Source organism: Procambarus clarkii, chromosome 15 (genome assembly GCF_040958095.1).
Source record: "Procambarus clarkii isolate CNS0578487 chromosome 15, FALCON_Pclarkii_2.0, whole genome shotgun sequence".
Classification (NCBI taxonomy): domain Eukaryota; kingdom Metazoa; phylum Arthropoda; class Malacostraca; order Decapoda; family Cambaridae; genus Procambarus; species Procambarus clarkii.
This window is the reverse complement of record NC_091164.1, coordinates 5,010,031-5,037,789: the sequence shown is the minus strand read 5'-3', so window position 1 is coordinate 5,037,789 and position 27,759 is coordinate 5,010,031. Positions and strand designations below refer to the sequence as shown.

The following is a 27,759-nucleotide window of genomic DNA, read 5'->3' as shown; positions in this document are numbered from 1 at the left end:
TATTAATTATGTATAAACGATTTACACACAAGACTGAAGATCATTCACTTGCAAATTTGCAGACGATACAAAAGGTCGGGAAATATATTCATGTGATTCAAAATTACTACAAGGCGATCAAGATACGCTTTTAAAATGGACCAAATATTGGCAGATACAGATTAATGTAGGGCTCTTGAGCTTTGGTAATGATAATGGTTACCATATATCAGCTGAACAATGATGAAATTGCTAAATTTAAATACGAAAAAGATCATAGTCGTATTTAGTAGGAATCTTAACAGGGTTAGTAAAAAAAATCATCAGATCCCGGCCGGTTTTATATGATCGTCGCTCCTGGTGGATGGAGTCCTGGGACCTTCTGCCCCCTGCCCTGTATGGCATGGTGCAAATGTTTACATGTACAGAATAAGGCTAATAGGAAAATGTTTACATGTACAGAATAAGGTTAATAGGAAAATGTTTACATGTACAGAATAAGGCTAATAGGAAAATGTTTACATGTACAGAATAAGGCTAATAGGAAAATGTTTACATGTACAGAATAAGGCTAATAGGAAAATGTTTACATGTACAGAATAAGGTTAATAGGAAAATGTTTACATGTACAGAATAAGGCTAATAGGAAAATGTTTACATGTACAGAATAAGGCTAATAGGAAAATGTTTACATGTACAGAATAAGGCTAATGGGAAAATGTTTACCTGTGCATAATAAGGCTAATAGGATTCTGGGATTCATATCTAGAAGCATTTGGAATGAGACATCCAATGTTATTCTTCAATTTATTTTACCTTTGTTTGGCCCCACTTAGATAATGTAGTTGTTTTGGACTTCGTACTATAGAACTGAATTGTACTATAGAATGTACATAAATTAATTTGAACGTGTTCGGAGAAGGATGAGGAAGTTAATCCCAGGAATTCAAAACCTTCCTTACTAAGCGAGATTAAGAAAGCTTAATTTACATTCACTAAATGGATGATAAGTAAGGAGTAATGTGATTGAAGTATGCAAATGGATGAAATGTTTGCCAAATTTGATATTATTCGTTTGTATCGTATTTGAGGCAAAGGATTGTGACGTTGTGTATCTTGACTTTAGCAAAACATTTGATACTGTACTGAGCTCACGAAAGACTGGAAAATTCGAGCTCGTGGTATTGGGGGGTTTACATCCTACGTTGGATAGTTATTAAATAACTAATAATAACAGCATAGTTATTAAAAAAAACAGTAGGCTTTCTGCAGTTTCCAATGTTCTTATGTTTGTATAACCTTAAAGGAGGCTGCGGGCATGGAATACAAATCAATTTAATAAATTAAATTTAATAAATTTGTATTTATACAAATCAGTCGATTGGGCCGAAAGGGGAATCAGATTCCTAAGGGAAGAGAAACCCTCATGAGCCAAGTTACAAGTGTTCGGCAAATGCATTCAATGTTTACCTAGACCACCTGATTGATACATCCAGGATCGAACGCCGATCCCTTTAAGGAGTGAAGCCATCGCTTCACAGACCACTCTTAAGTGGATGGCTAGATAACTATCAGGGGAACGTGCCAAGCCAGCATGACTATAGGAAAGTGGATGGATAGTGTCCTATATAAAATCACACTAGCTGCAGTACATATATAAATTATATATAACAAGATTTATATAAACTTTTGAATGTATTATCCTGAATGAATTATAATCAATATTAAAGCTTTCAAGTTTTATAAGTAGGAGTTTTAATTTAAAACAATGAAAAATAAATATTTTTATTCGATATTTAAAACCTGTATCCTTCACATATGAGTGAAGGATGAGCAACATCCTCACAGATGAGTGAAGGATAAGCAATATCCTCACAGATGAGTGAAGGATAAGCAACATCCTCACATATGAGTGAAGGATAAGCAACATCCTCACATATGAGTGAAGGATAAGCAACATCCTCACATATGAGTGAAGGATAAGCAACATCCTCACATATGAGTGAAGGATAAGCAACATCCTCACATATGAGTGAAGGATAAGCAACATCCTCACATATGAGTGAAGGATAAGCAACATCCTCACATATGAGTGAAGGATAAGCAACAAAGTAACAAGAACAAATGCATTCAACACGCAAGAGTCAATATAAAAATATAAATATACACACTAAAACCACAAGACACTTGTTAACCGTTGGGCTGCTAAACTATTAATCGGGAGAAACAAGCAGCAAAGGGTGGGCTCAAAATAAATTAAAACTGTTGAAATTATGCATAATAGGGAAAGCAGTAAGTTCAGCAAGTCCATATTTCAACTAATACAATAATTGTCTAAATAGTCCTCGCGTAAATAGCACACAATGGTGAAAATATCACAGACACACATTTAGACACTTCACCATAATTTTCCCACGGGTAATTTTAGAAACAATCACCCAAAGGCTTATAACAGGATGAAGGGAGTTTGTTAAATTCTGTAGTTTGTATATATTTGAGGAAACAAATATATACAAACCGCTTGAAAACCTTAGCGATGGTTCATGTATCGTGTGATGTTCATTTGGAAAAGGCTTGGCATATTGTTTTTCCATAGTCGGGGACAAGAAGCCGATACATAGGCTTATCGGGGCCTCTCCGCATCCTGAGGCTAGCTATTGACCTTCCCCAGGATGTAGCCTACGAACGGTGGCAGAACTCCCGGGTACCAGAGCTCGGGAGCCAGTCGGCCGAGCGGACAGCACGCTAGACTTGTGATCCTGTGGTCCTGAGTTCGATCCCAGGCGCCGGCGAGAAACAATGGGCAGTTTCTTTCACCCTATGCCCCTGTTACCTAGCAGTAAAATAGGTACCTGGGTGTTAGTCAGCTGGGGGTGGAGGCCTGGTCAAGGACCGGGCCGCGGGGACACTAAAAGCCCCGAAATCATCTCAAGATAACCTCAAGATACCTATTTACCGCAATATGAACAGGGCATCAGGTGAAAGGAAGCATTGCCCAAATGTCTCTGTTGTGCAGCAGGAATCGAACCCAGGACCTTTCAGTTGTGATAAGACGGCACTGACCAAAAAATACACACAACCCAAGATATAACACTGATAGCATAAAATTTTACAATAAATGCCGAATATTCCAGGGTTTAACTCTGAAAAAAAAGCCAAAACACTAACAATATAAAGACCACTTTAGTCACCGCTCAAAAATCTAGAAATATTGAAGGCACTCGTGAGGACTGAAGACAACACGTTGCCGGGGAAAGACCAAAATGTTGTGGTGCTTGTAGTCAATGAACTTGAGTTCAAGTGCTTTAGTTCAATGTAGTGAACTTGAGAGGTTCACCCCACGTACGAGAAAGTATCAGTACATCTCTTAATCCATTACAAGCACACGCTTAAACCACTGATATAACTGTCTCTGTGATGAACAACAGTACCACTGATATAACTGTCTCTGTGATGAACAACAGTACCACTGACATTAAATGTCTCTGTGATGAACAACAGTACCACTGACATAAGTGTCTCTGTGATGAACAACAGTACCACTGATATAACTGTCTCTGTGATGAACAAAAATACCACTGACATTAAGTGTCTCTGTGATGAACAACAGTACCACTGATATAACTGTCTCTGTGATGAACAACAGTACCACTGACATAAGTGTCTCTGTGATGAACAACAGTACCACTGACATAAGTGTCTCTGTGATGAACAACAGTACCACTGACATAAGTGTTTCTGTGATGAACAACAGTACCACTGATATAACTGTCTCTGTGATGAACAAAAATACCACTGACATTAAGTGTCTCTGTGATGAACAACAGTACCACTGATATAACTGTCTCTGTGATGAACAACAGTACCACTGACATAAGTGTCTCTGTGATGAACAACAGTACCACTGACATAAGTGTCTCTGTGATGAACAACAGTACCACTGACATAAGTGTCTCTGTGATGAACAACAGTACCACTGACATAAGTGTCTCTGTGATGAACAACAGTACCACTGACATAAGTGTCTCTGTGATGAACAACAGTACCACAGACATAAGTGTCTCTGTGATGAACAACAGTACCACAGACATAAGTGTCTCTGTAATGAACAGTACCACAGACATAAGTGTCTCTGTGATGAACAACAGTACCACAGACATAAGTGTCTCTGTAATGAACAGTACCACAGACATAAGTGTCTCTGTGATGAACAACAGTACCAGACATAAGTGTCTCTGTGATGAACAACAGTACCACTGTCAAAAGTGAGACGGTTGGAAATAACGTTTTCTGACGGATTAATTGGGTAAGCAGCGAGACATAGATATATGGATGTTGTTTGTAAACAAAAAAATGCTAAAAAAAATCAAAATAATAAATAATGAATATCAAATGAAAGGATGATGGTGAAGGAGAGACGTAGAAGGAAACATTCTAGGAAACCAACCAACTAACAATCTTATTTCACCTGACAGAACTAAGTTATTCAAAACCAAATCTGACAAAAGCAATTATAAATATGGCATAATATTACAATTTTCTCATACCTTCTGCTCTCACCTGTTTTAAATGTAATTCTAGGCCCAGTCACAAAATATATTTGGTAATTATATATTCTCTACATTGTACACCGCACCATTAATGATAGTAACATTTGATGGCCAAAGATGAAGGGACTTGTAGTTTCTTATTAAATCTGTGGCAGTGTTTAACTGCGAAAATATGCTTTAATTTTTTGTTTATGCAAATATTTATAAAGAGAATCAAACCGGGAAGACTATTTACATTTCTATTTAGGCTATTCAAATTTGTTGTTTACTAATACGCTTCTAAAAATACTTCTTCATTGGACTATTAATTTACAATGATGAATGCCATTTGTACCAAATATTCCCCACACCAAATGAGTAGATCTATATACAGATTAATAATATATATTTATAATTTTATTGTCAAATATGACGCTAAACAGTATATAGCAGATGCTTGAATTAATATCTAAATTATGCATTTACTAACCTGTTCTAAAGGTTGAAAATGAGACACAACATATTAAGAGAGAGAGAGAGAGAGAAACACTGACAAGTGGAAATACAGGTACAAATAATGTTAGTGTATTGAATCAACATGTTGGGTGTCTGTCGTCCGCCATAAGGGTGTTGGCAGCGCCTAAGAGAGTACTTCGGCAGATCTCGCAGTCGTCGTTGGGGAGGTCGAAGGCCCAGTGTCCTGGTAGTCATAATAATCATAGTACTGATAATCATTGACAATACTGCGATCATGAGATGGCGATGCAGGTGATCGTCTGTAGCCGGTGCTCTCTCTTGAAGTCGAGTTCTTTTCGGCAATAAGATCGTGGTGTAGACTAATGCTAGATGGAGGTTCGTCATTCAAGACGAAGCGTTGGTGGGGAGGCAGTTCGGCGTTGAGCTTTTTGAGGCCCTGTTCAATGGCCTGTAGAAGCATAGGGCCCTCTTCTAGATCAAACAGCTCGATCTGCCCTTCCTCGCGAGATTCTTCCTCCTCTTGTCCTGGTGGGGAAGTTATTAGAGGCGTTAGAGAGAATCAAAGTGGTGGAAGGTGGCGAGTAAATATTATGTTAGGTGGTGAATAACATCAAACGCTATGGGGGAGTGTGAACAATATATCAAGACCTTTTGAGTAGTTAACAACTTGTCGAAATCACGAGTACTGCGAGATTCGAATCCTCAGATTATTTGAATCCTCAAATAATCTGAGGATTAATAAATAATCTTTGTAGTTTCACATTGGGTGGCAGATTACATGGTTGGAGAATTTGCCTTACTGGGAATTATCAGAAGTGAAGGCTGTTGTTAAGACAATATGGGAGGGGTGGGGGGCTAGATCTTGTGCAACCGGTGTGGAGGGTTACCACCTGTTTGGAAGTGTGTGGAGGGTTACCACCTGTATGGGGGGCGTGTGGAGGGTTACCATCTGTATGGAGTGAGTGCAGAGGGGTGCTATCTGTATGGAATGAGTGTGGATGGTTGCCATCTGCATGAAGTGAGTGTGGAAGGTTACCACCTGTAAGCATAGGTATGGAGGGTTACCATCTGTATGGAAGGAGTGATACAGGATACCATCTGTATGGATGGATACAGGATACCATCTGTATCTTGGTGTGAAGAGAATATGACTGTAGCTAGTGTAGAAGATGGGTGGATGACAGTAGCTAGAGTAGAAGGAGGGTGGATGACAGTAGCTAGAGTAGGTGGGTATATGGATTTAAGCTGTGTGTTAGGAGAGATAACACTGTAACCAAATTGAGTAAAAGATAATTTGTCACCAAAATGTTTGGCAGTCTGATAGTTTGATCACAGGATAGTTTGATCACTGGATAGTTTGACTATTGAATAGTTTGATCACTGGATAGTTTAGCAGTTAAATAGTTTGATCACTGGTTAGTTTGACTATTGAATAGTTTGATCACTGGATACTTTGACTATTGAATAGTTTGACTATTGAATAGTTTGAGCACTGGATTGTTTGACTATTGAATAGTTTAATCATTGGATAGTTTGACTATTGAATTGTTTGACCATTGAATTGTTTGATCACTGGATAGTTTGACTATTGAATAGTTTCACCTTTTTTATATATATACAAGTTCTTACATTCTTGTAAGGCCACTAGCATGCATAGCGTTTCGCGCATGTCCTTAATGTTCCCCGGAATACGATCCGCCAAATCGTTTAACAACCAGGTACCCATTCACTGCTGGGTGAACAGAGGCGTACAGTTAAGGATTGGCACCCAGTCAATCCTCCCCGGCCAGGATATGAACCCAGGTCAAAGCGCCGGGCTAGTCCTTTACCACTTTGCCATGGGGGACTGGGCATATGAATTTTGACTACTAGTTAGGTTTGACTACTAGAAAATTTAACCACTAGTTTGACCAGGTAATAGGTTGGAAAGTAGATTGTGTACCAGATTGACCATTAATAAACAAAATTGGTGATTTGTTACATATCCTAATGAACCTAGTCCAATTTAAATGTGCTTCATTGTGCTAATATATGTACATGAACGTACATAAACACATGTACAAGTATTATCTGCCTGTGTAAATGTCTAAAAGAAACAACATCGCCTGACCCAAAATTGGTACGCAACAGCACAGCACTCACTATCCCCAATAGCAAGATTGATCAGGGTTCGAACCCTGGGTAATATGGAGTTATTTTGCACTGGTCAGTGTTGATCCCTGTGCACCCAGCAATAATTGGGGACCTGGTTGTAAAGCGAGTAGCGAATCATGTTCTGGAAAAAAAAAACGCTAGTAGGATAAGGCTTTAGGTGGAAGCAAGAGGTGTTAACATGCAAGCAAGAGTCAAAAGTTATTATGTTAAGAAAGAGATAAGCCAATATGGTTATATAACACAAGAGTATTGTAAAACTAGTCAAACATATTTTCACAAGTTAAAATATTTTTACTGCTGTACTATTTTGTAAACAAAATATTTTTACTGCTGTACTATTTTGTAAACAAAATATTTTTACTGCTGTACTATTTTGTAAACAAAATATTTTTACTGCTGTACTATTTTGTAAACAAAATATTTTTACTGCTGTACTATTTTGTAAACAAAATATTTTTTACTGCTGTACTATTTTGTAAACAAAATATTTTTACTGCTGTACTATTTTGTAAACAAAATATTTTTACTGCTGTATTATTTTGTAAACAAAATATTTTTACTGCTGTACTATTTTGTAAACAAAATATTTTTACTGCTGTACTATTTTGTAAACAAAATATTTTTACTGCTGTACTATTTTGTAAACAAAATATTTTTACTGCTGTACTATTTTGTAAACAAAATATTTTTACTGCTGTACTATTTTGTAAACAAAATATTTTTACTGCTGTACTATTTTGTAAACAAAATATTTTTACTACTGTACTATTTTGTAAACCAAAATTAATGTCTGACTATTGACCTGATGTAAATGAACATATTTTAAGTTTTATCTATACATGCGATATAATTAAGTATAGTGAAGTATTCACTATATAGTATATATACTTGACTAGTGAAGTATACTTCACTAATGAAGTATACTTCACTAGTGAAATATATACTTCACTAGTAAAGTATATACTTCACTAGTGAAGATAAAAAATCGTTTTATCTTGACATCTGGAATAACTGTGAATACTGCAAAGTCTTGACTACTAACCAGAGATAACTTGAACCTGAGCCTGAGGTTTGTGTGATCGCGCCTTGCTCATGATGGCTGTGTAAATATCAAGGGGACTGAGTGTCCCTGTCAGGGGCACCTCCAGGGACACGGCTCCGCTCCGACCTGTTGCAACATCTCCGCCCCTAGAAGATGAATTAGCACACACTCAACTGACTTGCAATGGATTGCTAACAAATAATTTGAATGTAGCAAGTTTAAGCAGATTTAAGGATGGATTTATGTAAATTCTTGCGTTATAGTTAAAGGAGACTTTATACTATGCAAAATATAAACACACGAGGGGTGATTATACCAATGACAAAATCTTTTGGAGCAATGAAATGGAATCGAACTTATGTCGTGAGCACACGCCAGTCTTACCAACTTAATACTACGTATCTAAATGTATTATAAAGGAGAAAGATTATTTATCTTACCCCTGTCTTCGATTCACTGATGGTGCTCTGGAATACAAGTTGAGGTGGAGAACAATCTCATGTTTGTTGACATCATCTTGAGGAGAAAATCGTTCTCTTTGGCTGTATCCACCGTTGCTGTAACCGTTTACGTAATCACTGTTGGTGTTGAAGCGTCCAGTGTCGCCGGGGATGGAGATGCTGGTCTGAAATGGTCTAGGACCTGAAGCTGTTGAAGAGTCTTCCATAGGGTAGACGTCTAGCATAATGTTGAAGGGTAGGGATTTGGTCTTGGTTGGGTCGTAAGTATTCTGCACTGGAGGGAGGAGGGAGCTGCCACTGTTGTGGGAGTTGTAGCCTACATTGTTGAAGTGGCTTCCACCATTATTGTAGGGATCGCTATTGACATGTTGCCCTCCGTTATAGTTTTGGCCTCCATTATTTAATTGGTTTCCTTCATTGAAACTGTTACCAACGTTAAAATGATTATCATTATAGTTGGTGCTACCTCCACTGTTAAATCCATGAATACCACCTCCACCACTTGCAATATTCCCATTTCCGTCTCCACCTCCAAAACCTCCACTATATTGATTACCTCCACTATGAAAGTTATTTCCATTTAAATTATTCCCTCCAGTGATGAAACCATTACCCCCACTGGTGAAGCGGTTCCCTCCATTATTAAAATCATTCGGGGATGCCGTCCCGAAGTCTGAATTATCTGTTCCTTCGATATTAATGTCCGCGAAGGGATTTGGCCCGACTACGTGATCTTGGCTACCAACGGTGAAACCTGGAGGTAGATTCACCCGATTTCCCTGACGATTTTTATCATTCATGTACTGGATGATGTCCTGGATGCTACCTGAATCAGGTGGGTACTGGAAATCCTTCGGTGGGCGATGCCTTGTGGGCCTTCGAGGAGGTCTCCTGGGTACTGCAGGCATGCCGAGTGGAGGAGGTACTGGTGGTAGGTGGTAGCGGTATCTTGGAAGAGGCTGTGGGTGTGGGCGTGGACGTGGGAAAGGCTTTGGTAGAGGGCCAGATATTCTTGAGCTGGGATGCAGCCGAGGTCGAATGTGTCGGGCTTGAGGTGGGCCAGGCCTTGGGCCATTTAGTCTTTGCGGCACTGGTGGATTGCCATAGGAAAGGTCGGGTGTAGATTGAACTCCTGGTGACAAGGGTAACCTACCTAATCTTGCTGGTCTAGCCATCATTTCAGATGAACCATCTGTTGCGTGTGGCCCATTGTTACCTATCCTCCTAGACCCCACCGTGCTTTCCCGGTTCATTGTACCCGGAGTTACGTTGGACCCTGTATTGGGGCGATTCATGATTTCGAAGAGAGAGTTCCAGATGTCCTGGCCTGTACTGCTTGGTAGCTTAGTACCGAACCCACTTACCCCATATGTTCCCTGACCATTATTTATTCCAGTCATAGGGTTTCCATTATTAGTGTAGGAACCAACATTTCTTTGACTGTATATATTTGGTATGGGTGAGCTGTGTTGACCCGTTAAGCTTCCTCCAGTTGGCTGATTAATATTGCCCACTAGTTGACCTACTCCTACAGAATGACCCAAGTTAAGCTGCTGACCTCCAGACACCCTAAGAATATTTGGAGGAAGACTGTTGCTTAAGATACCGGATGGCAGTCGAGATCCTCCGACATGATTAGGGACAATGGGAAGGCCGTTGGAGCTTCTTCCTTGAGGTGTTCTTGAAGGAGGGAGGCGAGGCATCGGAGGATGGCTGTTGGAACGCATGGAAAAGGAGTTAAACTGATGTTTCGGTGGAACATCAATCATTTTATGCACCAATGGTGGTCCTTGGACTGGGTCTCGAGGAGGCAAGGACTGATATGGGGGTCTTAGAGGGGGTACACCAAATTGTGGTCGTCCGTTATTTGGGAAAAAGCTTCCACTGCCACCACTAGGCGCAATCATCACGGGGACAAGAAGAGGATTGGAGTGTGAGTGACTTCTAGCTTCTTCTTCCTTCTTTTCCTCTTCCTCGTTATTAAGCAAGACAGGAATATATCCCATATAAGATCTTCCTTCTGCATCCGTCTTATTTTCACGTTTGAAGTTCATGTCTCTAGTTGCTATGTGTCCTTCCTTCTCTCCATTTGGCTGCCAAACTCCTAAAGACTGATCACCCGAGTCATAACTCTTCGAGTCTTCGATGGTGTGCGAGTCAGACTCCAGCAGTCCTTCGAGGAGAGGCTCTTCTAGTCTCTCCAGGTCTGTGAGGATGGTCGAGTTGGTTACGTTTTCCTTGTGTTTCAGGAGGTCTTCAGTACCAATCTCAAAGTTGAAAATATCCAGCGGTGACGACTGGCCCATGATGGTGGTGATGATGACGTAAAACTGGAAAGAGAACAAAAGGCAGATCATAAGTCGCAACTACCGGGGCTGAAACACATTATCTAACGCGCACATAATCCGTTAGTTGTTTCAAAGCGTTATATGACAAAGAGTGCTGGGAAGACGGGACACCACGAGCGTAGCTCTCATCCTGTAACTACACTTAGGTAATTACACATATATATATAAAGTGAAAGTGATGATGTTTCGGTCCGTCCTGGAGCCTTATGTGACGACGTTTCGGTCCGTCCTGGAGCCTTATGTGACGACGTTTCGGTCCGTCCTGGAGCCTTATGTGACGACGTTTCCGTCCGTCCTGGAGCCTTATGTGACGACGTTTCCGTCCGTCCTGGAGCCTTATGTGACGACGTTTCCGTCCAGACCCTTCACCAGGACGACTCAATAAGGGTCAAAGATGGACCGAAACGTCGCCACTTTCACTTCATTCATATGTGAGGGATGGGTTAGTATTATCATATGAATATTTTGGTCTATTTACCCCCTTTGCGCCTTTTATAATAACTGGAAAGAGTTGTCATAATGAAACAGACAAGCATTCAGCTGTTAAAACTATTTTTTAAGAAAACATTAAATGATAATCAGTTATTGAATCTCATTTTAGGGACAATATCACCTCCAAAAGAACAACAATGCGCAAAGTATTTTCTTAAGTATAACTAAGCTTTAAAAATGTCAACCAAAAATTAGGTAGTGAAGATGATATTCTTAAAACACATTCCAGAATGCAAGATATACTTGCAGGCACAGTACCTGCAGTACCTTCAGCACAGTGAAGGATATCTTGGTACTGCCAAGATATCCTTCAACACACCCCCAGAACTATTGACTATTTACTTGGAAAAAAAGAACCATTTGAACATTAAGCATGTTGGAGAACCTTTAAACTTATCTGCATGCATGTTGAATAAGATCAAAAATTTCCTAAACTGTATCTTGCCCCGAGTTATAAGGGATAAGTTACTTACCACAAGCACCAGACCCATGGATATGAGGAATCCTGACACCAGTTTGGCTACTCTGCACACTCTCCCTCCTACAGTCTTCCTGGTCCCACGCTCCTCCTCATACTCGTCCTCCTCCTCGTCTCTTGACGCTGCTCTTCTCTCCAACATTCTGCTGCTGCTGCTGCTGTCTGTGCTGTCATCACCACCACCACCACCTCCTCTCTGTTCATACTGCAGTATGGGGTAGGTGCTGCTGGTGCTACTCGTCTCCTCCTCCAACGCCCTGTGGAAAGTTTGGTCTTGTATCTTCCCTGAATTTACCTGAGTTACAAAATCTCTCTAGTGGCCTCGATGGGGACAGCAAGCCAGTGGCTTGTTGAATGTCCCCTCCCTCCCCCCGCCCCTCGCCGCATTTTTCTTGAGAATTTGTTCTAACTGGTCTTGTTTTTGGTCTATAGGGTTCTTAGAAGGTTATGTATAGAATCATATTGATTTACTTTAGATCTGGTTTTATATCCACATTTTACAGAGGAAATGAAACCTGTAAGCCCTTTTTAATGGCAATTATTATTTTAAATAAAGATCAAGTAGCAAAGTCACATAAAAGGTTTAAGAACACGGTAAACTATTAGATGGGGTATATATATATATATATATATATATAACTGAAAACTCACACCCCAGAAGTGACTCGAACCCATACTCCCAGAAGCAACGCATCTGGTATGTACAAGACGCCTTAATCCACTTGACCATCACGACCGGACATAATGAGGTGATAGCCGAGGCTATTTGAACCACCCCACCGCCGGCACTCGGATAGTTATCTTGGGCATAGCATTTTACCAAATCACCTCATTCTTTGGGGCAACACGTGAGGAACACAAATGCGAACAAGCCTGAATGGTCCCCAGGACATATGCAACATAACATATGGACATATGAGTTTTCAGTTGCATATGTCCTGGGGACCATTCAGGCTTGTTCGCATTTGTGTTCCTCACGTGTTGCCCCAAAGAATGAGGTGATTTGGTAAAATGCTATGCCCAAGATAACTATCCGAGTGCCGGCGGTGGGGTGGTTCAAATAGCCTCGGCTATCACCTCATTATGTCCGGTCGTGATGGTCAAGTGGATTAAGGCGTCTTGTACATACCAGATGCGTTGCTTCTGGGAGTATGGGTTCGAGTCACTTCTGGGGTGTGAGTTTTCAGTTGCATATGTCCTGGGGACCATTCAGGCTTGTTCGCATATATATATATATATATATATATATATATATATATATATATATATATATTTATATAATAAGAAAGGTACTATCTCTAGTTGGAATTGGTACCCATAGACTCGGTATGTGTGTGTGTGTGTGTGTGTGTGTGTGTGTGTGTGTGTGTCTCACCTGTGCCTGGAAGCTGATGTATGGGCTGGACACCTGACGGGTGAAACTGAGTTCCTCCTTCTGCACCTGGACGAGCAGAAGGGCCCGCTACTTCTGCTCCGAGGGACTCTTGACACACACCCTGATGGCCTGGTAGGGGATCTTGACACACCCCCAGAGGGCCTGGTAGGGGATCTTGACACCCTCTCACAGGGCCTGGTAGGAGATCTTGACACCCTCCCACAGGGCCTGGTAGGGGATCTTGACACCCTCCCACAGGGCCTGGTAGGGGATCTTGACATCCCCCTAGAGGGTCTGGTAGGAGATCTTGACACTCTCCCACAGGGCCTGGTAGGAGATCTTGACACCCCCTCAGAAGGCCTGATAGGGGATCTTGACACCCTCTCAGTAGGCCTGACAGGCGATCTTGACATCCTACCAGAGGACCTAGCACCGGCCCTTGAAATCCTGAATGGGTCATCCCGTTGAGGCGATGTCCTATGTGGGCTGGGGAGTCGACCCCGTGACCTTGAGTGACCCTCGTCTTCTCTCTCCCGCGAAGTCATAGCTGGCCCTGGCTTGGATGACCTGGGGCGAACCATCGCCGGTTTCACTGTGAATTATGGAGACAAACGACATAGTGAGAGTCATGGGCCACACGCTGGCCTGTGAAAGGGAGAAGCCTAATGCTAGCAGCACCGTGAAGTAATAAATGCTAGATTATAACACATGAAACACTTTCTAACTTCACTTTTCGGTAATATCATTATATCATCATACCTGAAAAAAATTTATATGTTAATTCTCAAAGAACCGTCTATAGTTACTTAGCAGCAACATCACTCTTAACTTCTACATTGAATCCTTCAATTTAAAAATTAATACCGGTACCATCTGTTTTGAGTTTCCAAAGGATATTTGAATTCATGACTAATATCCAATGTCGATGACAGGAATCCTATGTTCAGTTTTTCCGAAGCCAGACCTCCTTCAGCTACGGTCAAGTACTGACCCTCCCCAGGATGCAACCCTCCACATTTGTGCCTCTCTCTTATACCTCTTTTCTGTTAGATGAACAGAAGCACTAGGTGAAAAGAAACTTGAGCAACCATTTTTGCCCTGCCTGGGGGATCGAACCTGAGTTCCTTAATTGTAAGGAGAGGAGGATACTCACAGTGCTGTACCTTGAGGCCAGACCAGTGTATACGAATTTATAGATGGAATGTGACTTATCTTAAGTAGCTGATATATATATATATATATATATATATATATATATATATATATATATATATATATATATATATATATATATATATATATATATATATATATATATGTACTTACCTAGGTGTACTCGCCTAGTTGTGCATGGTTGCGGGGATTGAGCTTCGGCTTTGGTCCCGCCTCTTAACTGTCAATCAACCTCGTGTACATATTCCTGAGCCTATTGGGCTCTATCATATCTACATTTGAAACTGTGTATGGAGTCTGCCTCTGCCTCACTACCTAATGCATTCCGTTTGTTAACTACTCGGACACTAAAAAAAAATATTTTTAATGTCTCTATGGTTCATTTGGGCACTCAATTTCCACCTGAATGTGTGTGTGTGTGTGTGTGTGTGTGTGTGTGTGTGTGTGTGTGTGTGTGTGTGTGTGTGTGTGTGTGCCCCCTGGGTTAAACTGTCTTTATCTACTCTATCAATTCCGGTGTATTATGTTTACTATCTGTATTATGTTTGGGTATCATGCATCAACTTGTGATGACAGAGGATGCTAGTAGGCCTAGGCTAACAGAAAGTGATCATCTAAATAATTGAAATGATTTTTGAAGGTTATCGGCACCAGGCGTGTCTGCTGGTGAACTATGGCAATATCGCAAATATATAATGTATACTTTATATATAAACTCCACTATATAATGTCTATAGTTACTATGTTCCGAAATGTTGTATAAACTCAATTATAAAGGTATAACCATTTATGAATGGATTTAAATTGGATACGTATATATTAAGGAAAGACCTGTGGTAAAAGCTGGTCTGGAATTAAGGCTTCTTGAGGTTATCTTGAGATGATTTCGGGGCTTTAGTGTCCCCGCGGCCCGGTCCTCGACCAGGCCTCCACCCCCAGGAAGCAGCCCGTGACAGCTGACTAACTCCCAGGTACCTATTTACTGCTAGGTAACAGGGGCATTCAGGGTGAAAGAAACTTTGCCCATTTGTTTCTGCCTCGTGCGGGAATCGAACCCGCGCCACAGAATTACGAGTCCTGCGCGCTATCCACCAGGCTACGAGGCCCCCCTATAGGCTGTTGCATTATTCAACAAATTTACAGGGGGATAACAATAGACATGGGATTGTTGGATTTTTTAGACGTAGTTTAGATATATGAATGAGTTTGAGTGGATAAAAACCGTCGTTCATGCCTCGTATATGTTTTTATATCACTAGGTTTCTGCAGTTTCTTGAATTCCTTCGTTCACATTTGACTTCCAAAATAATGTGTTACTACTACGTTATCCAGTCATATGGGTTTAAATTAACAAGTTATTGTACGAGTTTATGACAAGAGGAAATAGAGGTGGATCACATGTGACGTCATTAGCCCCCCTCCCCCTCCCCTAGGGCCTAGGCTACGCTAATTTGCTTTCATTTATTAAATACTACACAATATAAAGATCATATTTACATCAATTTACGAAGGAAAATACTACATTTATATATAGTTAATATAATTTTCAATACATCAATGTTTCCAATCATGTAATTCAATTCTCCGTCTCGCTTACACACACTTAAATTCTAATTCCCCTTTCATACGCCGTTTGTTGTTGTTTTAAATTCAGCTACTCCGAACAAAAAGTTCCAAGTAGCACGGGCTATGGTGAGCCCGTAAACGATATATGAAATGAATGTTTCATACGTAGGGCGTATGAATGTTTCATACGCCACATTCTACTCCCTTTATACCATTCAAGTCTTCCTCGTTCTGTTCCCCTTTACTCAATTCTAGGTCATTCTACTCCTCTTATCCCAATCAAATCTACTTCCCTTATCTCACTTAAATCGATCCCTATACTCAGTCTAATACCCCTTACCCCCTATTAAAATCTACTCCCCCTTACTTCACTCAGATCTATCCATTCTATTCCCCATACTTAACTAAAATCTACATTATTTTAATCCCCTTATCCCACTCAAATCCACCCCATTCGACTCCCATTACCCCACTAAAGTCTATCCTATTTACTTCCGTTACGCCACCCAAATCTAACCCATACACACACCTCACCTACTTAACACTTGTATACCTACCCCAAATTATATACCACGTCTTCCACCTATTTTTCCGGAGTTACAGCCCCGCTCCTGTGCCAAATAAGTCCACTACGGGCTCACCATAGCCCGTGCTACTTTGGAACTTTTTGTTCTAAGTAGCTTATGAATCTAAAACAACAACCTATTTTTCCCCATTAAGAAGTGGGTCTTCATAGCCCGGGGGAGTTGCGGGGTTGGACTCCGTTACCCGGTCGAGAGCAGGAGAACGGTACCGGGGTGACTCCTGCTGTGGCAGATGGCTTCTGGCGCCTCCCTCCCTCCCTCTCTCTCCCTCCCTCTTCCACCGTTACTCCAACACTCCTTGGCTCATTCTCTCTCTCTCTCTCTCTCTCTCTCTCTCTCTCTCTCTCTCTCTCTCTCTCTCTCTCTCTCTCTCTCTCTCTCTCTCTCTCTCTCTCTCTCTCTCTCTCTCTCTCTCTGTCTCTCTCTCTCTCTCTCTGTCTCTCTGTCTCTCTCTCTGTCTCTCTCTCTCTCTGTCTCTCTCTCTCTCTCTCTCTCTCTCTGTCTCTCTCTCTCTCTCTCTCTCTCTCTGTCTCTCTCTCTGTCTCTCTCTCTCTCTGTCTCTCTCTCTCTCTCTCTCTCTCTCTCTCTCTCTCTCTCTCTCTCTCTCTCTCTCTCTCTCTCTCTCTCTCTCTCTCTCACTCTCTCTCTCTCTCACTCTCTCTCTCTCTCACTCTCTCTCTCTCTCACTCTCTCTCTCTCTCACTCTCTCACTCTCTCACTCTCTCTCTCCGATGCACAGAAACCCTAGATCAGGGTCTCGGTAGCATATAGTTGGGTTCGCTCATGACTCACAATCCGGAATCCCGGGTTTGAATCCTGGACGGGACAGTAATGGTTAGGCACGTTTCCTATTATCTAATGCCTCTGTTCACCTAGTAATAAATAGGTATACCCCGGGAGGTAGTGAACTGTTGTGGAGTTAAATCCTGGGGAGGGACAGTAGAGAGAGAGAGAAACAGACAGATACACAGTATATAGATATATGGGCGAATAGATGGAGAGAGGTATAGATAGATGAGCTGATGGGTGGATAGATATATAGATAAAAAGATGATATACACAATACACATAGATCCAAAAACCTTTCATACACAATACACACACACACAACTAGGTAAGTACTCATCCATAGTCATATATCCATAACCACACAAACATCCATAGCCACACTTACACAAACAGCCATAACCACACGTACAGAATATACACACACCTATATCCACACAAACACATGAAACATACCCAACCCACACAGATGAGGAGCCCTGCGGTGCCAGGGTGACCTCATACTCATTGGGAGGGGGGGGGGGTTGTAGGCTAGGCTAGTTGTAAGGGAGAGGAGGGGGGGGGTTGTAGGCTAGGCTAGTTGTAAGGGAGAGGAGGGTGGGGGTTGTAAGCTAGGCTAGTTGTAAGGGATAGGAGGGGGGGGGGAAGAAGTGGAAGTGGGGGACCCCTAACCTGTCTTCAGTACGTCCCTCTTAACTATTCCATTATCTCTCCTCCCTCGCTCACTAGCTGAACGAGACTAAACTTTACGAGCGTTTTATTTTAAATATAAAATATAGGTTAAAATAATAAGATAATCTACAGGTTAAAATATAGTTATTTTAACCTGTAGATTATCATATTTAGTTTCCTAGTCTAATGTGCTTGTGAACAGTTATCACATTTTGTTTTATAAGTTTTCTGTAATATTTTAGATTTGGGTAGGCTATTGTTCCAAAGGCTTGCTGGCAAGTAAATTGCCGGCGGAGCCTTTAATACACACATACACTTCCTACAGAGGATAATACACACGGGGTATTACCCTCTGTAGGAAGATGTACGTTAACTGGTTTGTTCTACAAGACGATTTAGCAGGCCAGAACCTGCAGCCTCATAGATTTTTACGCTATTGCGATTTCACTGCGTACCATATAGCCTCATACTTGCGCTGTGGTCGGATAGACATCTTGAAGAATTGACCAGGTCTTAGGTTTCCATTTTACTCCTTATCTTCCAAATATCGGAGTGCATGCACCGGCTTATCGTCTTGAACAGAAAGGACGAGACTTCATATTACCGAAGAAACGGTTAAGAGTAAAGAGGATGCCATAGCCTACCTATTAGCAGCAACTTCAATGGACTGTGACTGTGTATGAAAGTGACTTATTATGGGATGTTGTTGTTTTAGATTCAGCTACTGGGAACAAAATTTCCATGTAGCACGGGCTATAGTGAACCCGTAAAGAAGGCAAGTGACATAATGAGAAGAAAGTGACCTAGATTGGGAGGCTACTTAATCTGGGAGGAAAGTGGCATAAAATGGAAGGAGAGACAAAATGGAAAGAAATTAACCTTGGATGGGAAGAATGTGACATATAATGGGAAGAAAGTGACCTAGAATAGGAGTAAAGTGACTTAGAAAGGGCTATATGCACCGAACTAGCACTAATTCTGAACATTGTTTTGGACTAAAGAATTTCTGAAGGTTAGAAAATAAAGCAAACTGCTTCCTTAAAGACCCTAACTGGTAATTTATCTGACTGTGAAAATGTAATATTAATTTAACTTTTAGGTTAAGTTTACAATTCCACCAGACTCCTCAGCCTTAAGAGACAAACCGGAGAGGACATAGCTCTGTGGCTCAACAAAACCCCCTAGTTTAGTCTTACAAAATAGAATACTGTCTTCTATCCTTCGGTCAGAAAAGAGGATTCTCAAAAAACATTTAATTGGAGCCTTAAAACATTAAACCCTAAACTATGCCTAATTACATTATTAATATTTATGCCAGAGTATATATAACGGAAGTATACCACTCAGTGCATATACACTGAATATACTGTAATTGTTAACTCGATTAAAAATTAACTAGATATTAAGTTAAAAAAAAGGGAGATTTTGGTCATATTTATCAAAACAGTCAATAGCATAGGGCCTAAAATAGTATAATAACTTGCAATTAATCATACTTTATAGCATTAACGCGGTGCTACATAAGGTATGATTAATAATGGGTAATAAGAGCGAGCAAGTTGCCTAACACACTAGTTAGTGACAGCAGAGAGAGTAAGCACCCTCGCCTCACCCTGGAAATTATATCTCACGCATACTACTCTGTGGCCTAATTGTGTATACACACACACACACACACACACACACACACACACACACACACACACAGCTCTGTTCAACTGTCATAATACTTGTATTGAAGCAGGAAACTCATAAATAGATGCATATTAATTCTCAATTATCTATCGTGACGCTGCGCAACGCGTTTCTCAATTATATAAAATCAATGTACCCTTAAACTTTCACTTCATATAACTTTGTTGATAAATTTGAAAAAGATAGAAATATTTCAAATGTATAAAGACCACTGTTGTCTCCATATTAATTAACGGAATATGCCTTTACCGGCAACATTCTCATTTTCGAAAACAAAGTCACATTTGTTTTTTGTTAAAGCTTCATCCAAACATGATAGTACTTATGGCAACTATTTGATTGAACGTACAAAAATAGACTGTTGCAGGCAACAACGTTTTATGTGTGTACTATTTTGTAGAAGACATTAAAAAGCCAACCCCCCCAAAAAATACTCAAATGTTCCCTACTCGTAGTGTGCGAATATACGTATTCAATTAGGTATAAGATTGTGTATATTAGGCATAAGATTAATTATTTAGGCCCAGGAGGGTTAGGTTGTTTACTGTTCCATTTTTTTTAAGCATGGCATTTGAGGTAATCCATTAGTACAAAACATATTTTTGCGGGGGACCGACAGTCCATTTTTGTACGTTTGACTAAATAGTTGCTATAAGTCTTTTATTATTTTTGGAGGATGGGCTCTTTTTTGGGTAAATGTATTGTCGTCCACAAGTTTCCGCCTCAATACACGGCCGTTGTCGACTATTACAGCAAATTACTCCTGATACCGCTGCAGCTGGGCGAGGCTTCTGGCTCTCTCTCGTGCGTCACACACGCACACACACTCACTCACACACACACACACACACACACACACACACACACACACACACACACACACACACACACACACACACACACACACACACATACATTAGGAAGTAATGTGGTGGAGGCTGACTCCATACACAGTTTCAAGTGTAGATATGATAGAGCCCAATAGGCTCAGGAACCTGTACACCCGTTGATTGACGGTTGAGAGGCAGGACCAAAGAGTCAGAGCTCAACCCCCGCAAGCACAACTAGGTGAGTACACACACACACACACACACATATTAATGCACTAGGAAGTGATGTGGTGGAGGGAGACTCCATACACAGTTTTAAGTGTAGATATGATAGAACCCAAAAGGCTCAGGAACCTGTACATCCTTCCTCGATCATAGCGGCTTACTTTGCGTTTATTAAACAGTTTACAAACTTAGAAACTTCGTAACCTCTCGGTTTATTATTGTTACAGTCGGCTTCATAGCGCTTCGGAGCTCATAAGGTGTTTAATAAATGTAAACTCAGTAGCCATGGTTGAAGAAAGATTTTCAGGTTTCGTTAGTAGACATGTAGGTGCTTTCTGGCCCACTTGCCAAGACACTAAATTATATCTAATACATACCGCGATAAGTTAGAGAATTACACCTCACACACACACACACACACACACACACACACACACACACACACACACACACACACACACACACACACACACACACACACACACACACACAATCCACCTGTTGATTGACGGTTGAGAGGCGGGACCAAAGAGCCAGAGCTCAACCCCCGCAAGCACAACTAGGTGAGAACTAGATGAGTACACACACACACACACACACACACACACACACACACACACACACACACACACACACACACACACCTGGTATGCACACATGGCGTGCGCACTGATCCACTTGATCAGTGGTGTTAAACAAACCACAACATTGAGGCTGTGGACTGGAAAATGTAACATAAACGACCGGAACACTCCAGAAGAGCAACTGGAAACTGGAAGATGATGATATTCACACTTCGCGGCACTTCCCGTCCAGTGATTCGCAAAGAGTATGCGCTCGTGACTAACTCAGTGAAGCACTTTAATGGTCAGTGTTAATGGGGTGGATGGAGGGTGTCTCTGGGGTGGGTGTTCCTGGGGGTGTAGAACCTCCTCAGTTCATGTTTAAAGTAAGTTTATTGAGATAAAATATATCCAAATAGGATAGAGTTAATTGTCAAGAGAAATTACCTAAGCCATTACGACTATATAACACTTAGAAGAGATGTAAGGATAAGAATTTAGGATAGGACGGAGGAAAGGAATGGTGCCCAAGTACTTGGACGATTGAACACTGACCTCCAAGAAGCGAGACCGTTGCTCTACCATCCAGTCCAAGTGATTGGACCCAAAAGGATAGAGTAGCTTAAGGGTGTTCTACCCTCCTGCAGCCTCATCCCCGCTCAGCGTTTTCCAGATGCACGCAGCCGTCCCATTTAAAAAACTCACCTCTAAAACACTCTACCAATTATTACTCTCGCTGTTATCGATATAAATACAGTCTTTATATCTCACTCCATATCTTCAGAACGCTAGCTTTCTATAATAGAACAGTAATAGTTCCAGACAGAATTACTCGGCACATAGGTGTAGGCGAGGGACTATTGTAAACCTAACGTGTAAGATACACAGTAGTTAACCACCAAGTAGTTGGAAAGGATACAAGTCACATCGTCTACAAGACGGTTCACCAATGTATTTTAAGATTTACCTAACTTTATCCAACTTAACCTTACCCAACCGAGCTTAATACATCCTAACCTAACGTTGTATACGGTTTTGACAATCCGAAAACAAGCTTTGTCGAAACTGTCTCGTTGTGTACGATTTGACCATACCCCGTTGGAAAAGGGTTACAGTATTTTCAATTGTCGTCAAGAGCTAAATTCTTAATTATAAGTTCTCACACTTGCACTGTTTCGCACTGAGGTGTGTCTGGGTGGAGAGTGTGGCAACTCAGGTGTAGGCTCTGTCGTTCGCGGGAAATTTCAACTTTTTCCGACCTCTTATACCAGCCAATTATAGTGTCTTGATACTTTCACTATTCCCTTTAAAGTATTACCCAAGTGTTGCGAAGCTTAGTCCATGAGAAACTATCTTTTTTTCTTAATATGAAATATTTTTTATTAAAAAAGTTTAACGTAAAATAGTCAATTGTCAGGATTACCATAAAATCTAGTATGGCGACTTATTGTACCTTCCTGATTGTACTGATTGTACGTTTGTCACTAAACCCGCCAGTCACCTCCATTCTCACAAATTCAGATGGACTATGAGCTCGTGACAGCCCAGTGAAGAAGCACCCGTCCTCTTTTTACTCCCTTTATATATTTATTTTATATTTTGAGTTCATTGACACGCGTAGACGTGCTCTTTCTGATTTATGCTTTCAAGTCTTTGAGGCTTCCTGTGAAAGTATGACAAAGTTCTCGCGAACTTGTCTTTCTCCAAATACGTGAGCGTGGGAAGATGAGATGGCCATATTACTGGCAATCATCTCGATTTCACTGATAAAAGCTGCCATTATTAAATGAATTAACGACCCAAAAATTGCAAAGATTTATAGATCCCAATTCAGAAAAAAAGAAAGTTAAGCTGGCGTCCTTTTCGAGAATTTGGATATAATCTCAAATAAAGAAAATTTGGCTTTTATGATAAGAGCAGAGTTATTTAGTCATTTCTGTATCATTAATGGGGATCAAAGCTATATATTCGTAATGGCTAGGCGCTGTCTTCGGGTATTTCCCTCCCTTTCGTATCATTAATAGGGATCAAAGACCATAGATTGTCCTGGCAGTTTTGTTACCTGGATACTGATTAGTTATTGTGACGTCTCTGACCTGCCTACTGTGGATTCGTAATTGTGACGTCTCTCTGACCTGCCTACTGTGGATTCGTAATTGTGACGTCTCTCTGACCTGCCTACTGTGGATTCGTAATTGTGACGTCTCTGACCTGCCCACTGTGGATTCGTAATTGTGACGTCTCTGACCTGCCCACTCTGGATTCGTTATTGTGACGTCTCTGACCTGCCCACTGTGGATTCGTTATTGTGACGTCTCTGACCTGCCTACTGTGGATTCGTTATTGTGACGTCTCTGACCTGCCTACTGTGGATTCGTAATTGTGACGTCTCTGACCTGCCTACTGTGGATTCTCCCTTACTTCACCTCTCCCCTTCAGCCTTCACTAAATGGTCGAATGTAAAGTTTATAATTTGTAACAATTTGTGGTCTAAACATGTTCAGAAAAATCTCGAGCACATAATATGAAAGTTTGAGCCACACTGAATGTTTTGATGCTGATTAAGGCAATGCGTGCCCAGCCTCGTCAACACGTACTTGTTTGATTGCACAGTTGAGTCTTCGAACTGAGATGCTCATGAGCTAACGTTCACACATACTTCCTCAGGGAATAAGCTCACTATCACCGGTCGGCCGAGCGGACAGCACACTGGGCTTGTGATCCTGTGGTCCCAGGTTCGATCCCGGGCGCCAGAGAGAAACAATGGGCAGAGTTTCTTTCACCCTATGCCCCTGTTACCTAGCAGTAAAATAGGTACCTGGGTGTTAGTCAGCTGTCACGGGCTGCTTCCTGGGGGTGGAGGCCTGGTCGAGGACCGGGCCGCGGGGACACTAAAAGCCCCGAAATCATCTCAAGATAACCTCAAGATAACCGCAGAACTAGTATAATGATGAATCCCTCCATTTATCCGCATGCCGCTCTGCGAGCAGTATGCCACCTTCATCAAATTCGTACATAATAGTTTTGCTCTTTTTATTACGAATTATTTTTTGAATGGAGAGGGGGGGGTTCAGGACAAAATTAAAAAACAATGTATGAAATGTCCCCGGCTTTGGTGATATTTTTCTGAAATATGAGATATTGCCTCTGTAACCCTTTCCACTACCGCCCACAAGATGGGTATGGGGTGCATAATAAATGAACTAAACTTGGGGACACGAAGCCCGTTAGATTTAGTGAGGTATCCACAACTAAGTATAAAGTTGTTCGCGCAGTCACCCATCCGGTCAATAGTCATACCCAAAGGTTATAACTTGATTGACCGAACGACTCGCTAGTGTAGTAGTGCTTTTGTCTTTTCTTATATGACTAGGATCCTCGCAAGGGCCGGAGATGGCACATGCTGTCAACCAGAGACTGCGCCAAGCCGCTGATAGCATACACATCGAAACTAGATATCAAATTATAATCTAATACTAGTACTTAACACCGCACTTCCTTTGTTAGGTATTGCAATAAGAACTTGGTACTCTTTTTGTTGAAAATTAAGCCTCAACCAGGGAGGAGGTAGACAAGTTCAAGTATGTTTATTGATATAAGAAAGAAATACATCTCAAAGGGATAGAGTAGCTTAGGCTATTTCTACCCCCCCCCCCCCCAAGGAGGTAGACGACCGGGCCGCGGGGATGCTAAGCCCCGAAAACAGGTAACTTGTTTAACCACGTTAACCACAGTAACGTCACAGTAACTATGGGTCAAGTACTCGAACAAGATAGGCTATTAAGAGCCATATACAGACGAGCCACAATAACGTGGTTGAAGATATAGCATTAAGCGCCACGTTTAATTATGTTCCATTGAATATGACTGCATATTCTGTATTGATTATTTTCTTGTTCAGGGCTTCCATCCCTCTGACTAGTGCTCTTGCATCTTTGTTTAATTTGAAGATGATTTCTCCAAATGTCATTTTTGTTCGAGGTGAAGAAAATTAAATAATTAATTGTAGAATGTATTGCAGTTATTATAAATTTTACACAACGTTTCGAACCTACATGGTTCATTCTCAAGTGAAGGGACATTGTTGTTACTGTTGTTTTAAATTCAGTTACTCGGAACACAAGTTCCAAGTAACACGGGTTATAGTGAGCCCGTAGTGGACTTACCTGGCACAGGAGTGGGGCTGTAACTAAGGGACTTGGGTTTAGTCTATGTAAGATGTAAGAAGATTACAAATTCTTGAAGCAATCTACATAATAATAGAATTACCCACCATAAATACCCAAGTTACAGAACTTTTTTGTTTTTGGCCTTAGGGGATTAATACGTCAAGATGTGATGAGCAGCTTCTTCCTCCTCCCCCTCCACAACAGCTTCTCCCTCCTCCCCCTCCACAACAGCTTCTCCCTCCTCCCCCTCCACAACAGCTTCTTCCTCCTCCCCCTCCACAACAGCTTTTCCTTCCTCCCCCTCCACAACAGCTTCTCCCTCCTCCCCCTCCACAACAGCTTCTCCCTCCCCCCCCCCTCCACAACAGCTTCTCCCTCCTCCCCCTCCACAACAGCTTCTCCCTCCTCCCCCTCCACAACAGCTCCCTCCTCCCACTCCACAACAGCTTCTCCCTCCTCCCCCTCCACAACAGCTTCTCCCTCCTCCCCCCCCTCCACAACAGCTTCTCCCTCCTCCCCCTCCACAACAGCTTCTTCCTCCTCCCCCTCCACAACAGCTTCTCCCTCCTCCCCCTCCACAACAGCTTCTCCCTCCTCCCCCTCCACAACAGCTTCTCCCTCCTCCCCCTCCACAACAGCTTCTCCCCCCCCTCCACAACAGCTTCTCCCTCCTCCCCCTCCACAACAGCTTCTCCCTCCTCCCCCCTCCACAACAGCTTCTCCCTCCCCTCCCCCTCCACAACAGCTTCTCCCTCCCCTCCCCCTCCACAACAGCTTCTCCCTCCCCTCCCCCTCCACAACAGCTTCTCCCTCCTCCCCCTCCACAACAGCTTCTCCCTCCTCCCCCTCCACAACAGCTCCCTCCTTCCCCCCTCCACAACAGCTCCCTCCTTCCCCCCCTCCACAACAGCTCCCTCCTTCCCCCCTCCACAACAGCTCTCTCCTCCCCCTCCACAGCAGCTTCTCCCTCCTCCCCCTCCACAACAGCTTCTCCCTCCTCCCCCTCCACAACAGCTTCTCCCTCCTCCCCCCCTCCACAACAGCTTCTCCCTCCCCCTCCCCCCCCCCCTCCACAACAGCTTCTCCCTCTCCTCCCCCTCCACAGCAGCTTCTCCCTCCTCCCCCTCCACAACAGCTTCTCCCTCCTCCCCCTCTACAACAGCTTCTCCCTCCTCCCCCTCCACAACAGCTTCTCCCTCCTCCCCCTCCACAACAGCTTCTCCCTCCTCCCCCCTCCACAACAGCTTCTCCCTCCCCCTCCCCCCCCCCCTCCACAACAGCTTCTCCCTCCCCTCCCCCTCCACAACAGCTTCTCCCTCCTCCCCCTCCACAACAGCTTCTCCCTCCCCTCCCCCTCCACAACAGCTTCTCCCTCCTCCCCCTCCACAACAGCTTCTCCCTCCTCCCCCTCCACAACAGCTTCTCCCTCCTCCCCCTCCACAACAGCTTCTCCCTCCTCCCCCTCCACAACAGCTTCTCCCTTCTCCCCCCCCCCCCACCTACAACAGCTTCTCCCTCCCCCTAAGTGCCGCCCCAGTCTCCTAAAACATTCTATTTGCAACTTACTAAAAAATACGTTGAGAACTTACCATATCTTTTTCACTGCAGCTGCCTCACCGTCGAAGCACAGTTAACCCCCATTCTCGCCAAACACAATATGAACACGTTTTTTTTTTCCAACTTACAGTTACAAAATCTTGTCTCTGCAATTACATCGCATTTGATAACCATTCAATTGAATTTAATGGTAAACACTTAGACATTTTAATTTTGCCAGTTTTCGTCAGTTTTAATTGATGATTTGAGAATGTTAGAAAGCACTGTAGAGAGAGAGGAGCGTTAACATGGTGGCGCGGTGGTGTCTGGGAGCGGACTGAAGCCTGTGACTGGGGCCAGGCAGGCAGCCAGGAGGGTTGCCAGGCACCTTCACCCGGGGCCCAGTGGCCCTACACTGATATATATATATATATATATATATATATATATATATATATATATATATATATATATATATATATATATATATATATATATATATATATATATATATATATATATACTAGTGGCTTTAGCTATTGTATATACTAGGTCTATCTATAAATTCAACATTATGTTTGTAACTAATCTTCTATGTATGTACTTTTAACTGAATAAACATTTG

General features: G+C 42.0%; 1 protein-coding gene across 1 annotated transcript; it reads right to left on the bottom strand.

Moving 5' to 3' along the window:
* Positions 1 to 1,750: 1,750 nt before the first annotated feature.
* On the bottom strand, positions 1,751 to 27,458 carry LOC123759076 (uncharacterized). The gene is made up of 6 exons (XM_045743895.2): positions 27,188 to 27,458; positions 13,336 to 13,927; positions 11,956 to 12,217; positions 8,622 to 10,972; positions 8,182 to 8,327; positions 1,751 to 5,510 (listed from the first exon to the last, which is right to left on the bottom strand). Exons 2-6 carry the CDS (start codon positions 13,914 to 13,916, stop codon positions 5,149 to 5,151), a joined length of 3,702 nt encoding a protein of 1,233 aa, XP_045599851.2. The 5' UTR covers positions 13,917 to 13,927; positions 27,188 to 27,458; the 3' UTR covers positions 1,751 to 5,148.
* Between the last annotated feature and the right edge of the window lie 301 nt (positions 27,459 to 27,759).

Excerpts from the sequence above, each read along its gene's own strand:
- LOC123759076 (XM_045743895.2), bottom strand. The coding sequence starts at position 13,916 with ATGGTTCGCCCCAGGTCATCCAAGCCAGGGCCAGCTATGACTTCGCGG. Across the intron at positions 8,328-8,621 it reads TCAGTGAATCGAAGACAGGG|GGGCGGAGATGTTGCAACAG; the intron begins GTAAGATAAATA and ends TTCATCTTCTAG. Across the intron at positions 5,511-8,181 it reads TCAGGTTCAAGTTATCTCTG|GACAAGAGGAGGAAGAATCT; the intron begins GTTAGTAGTCAA and ends CTTCCCCACCAG.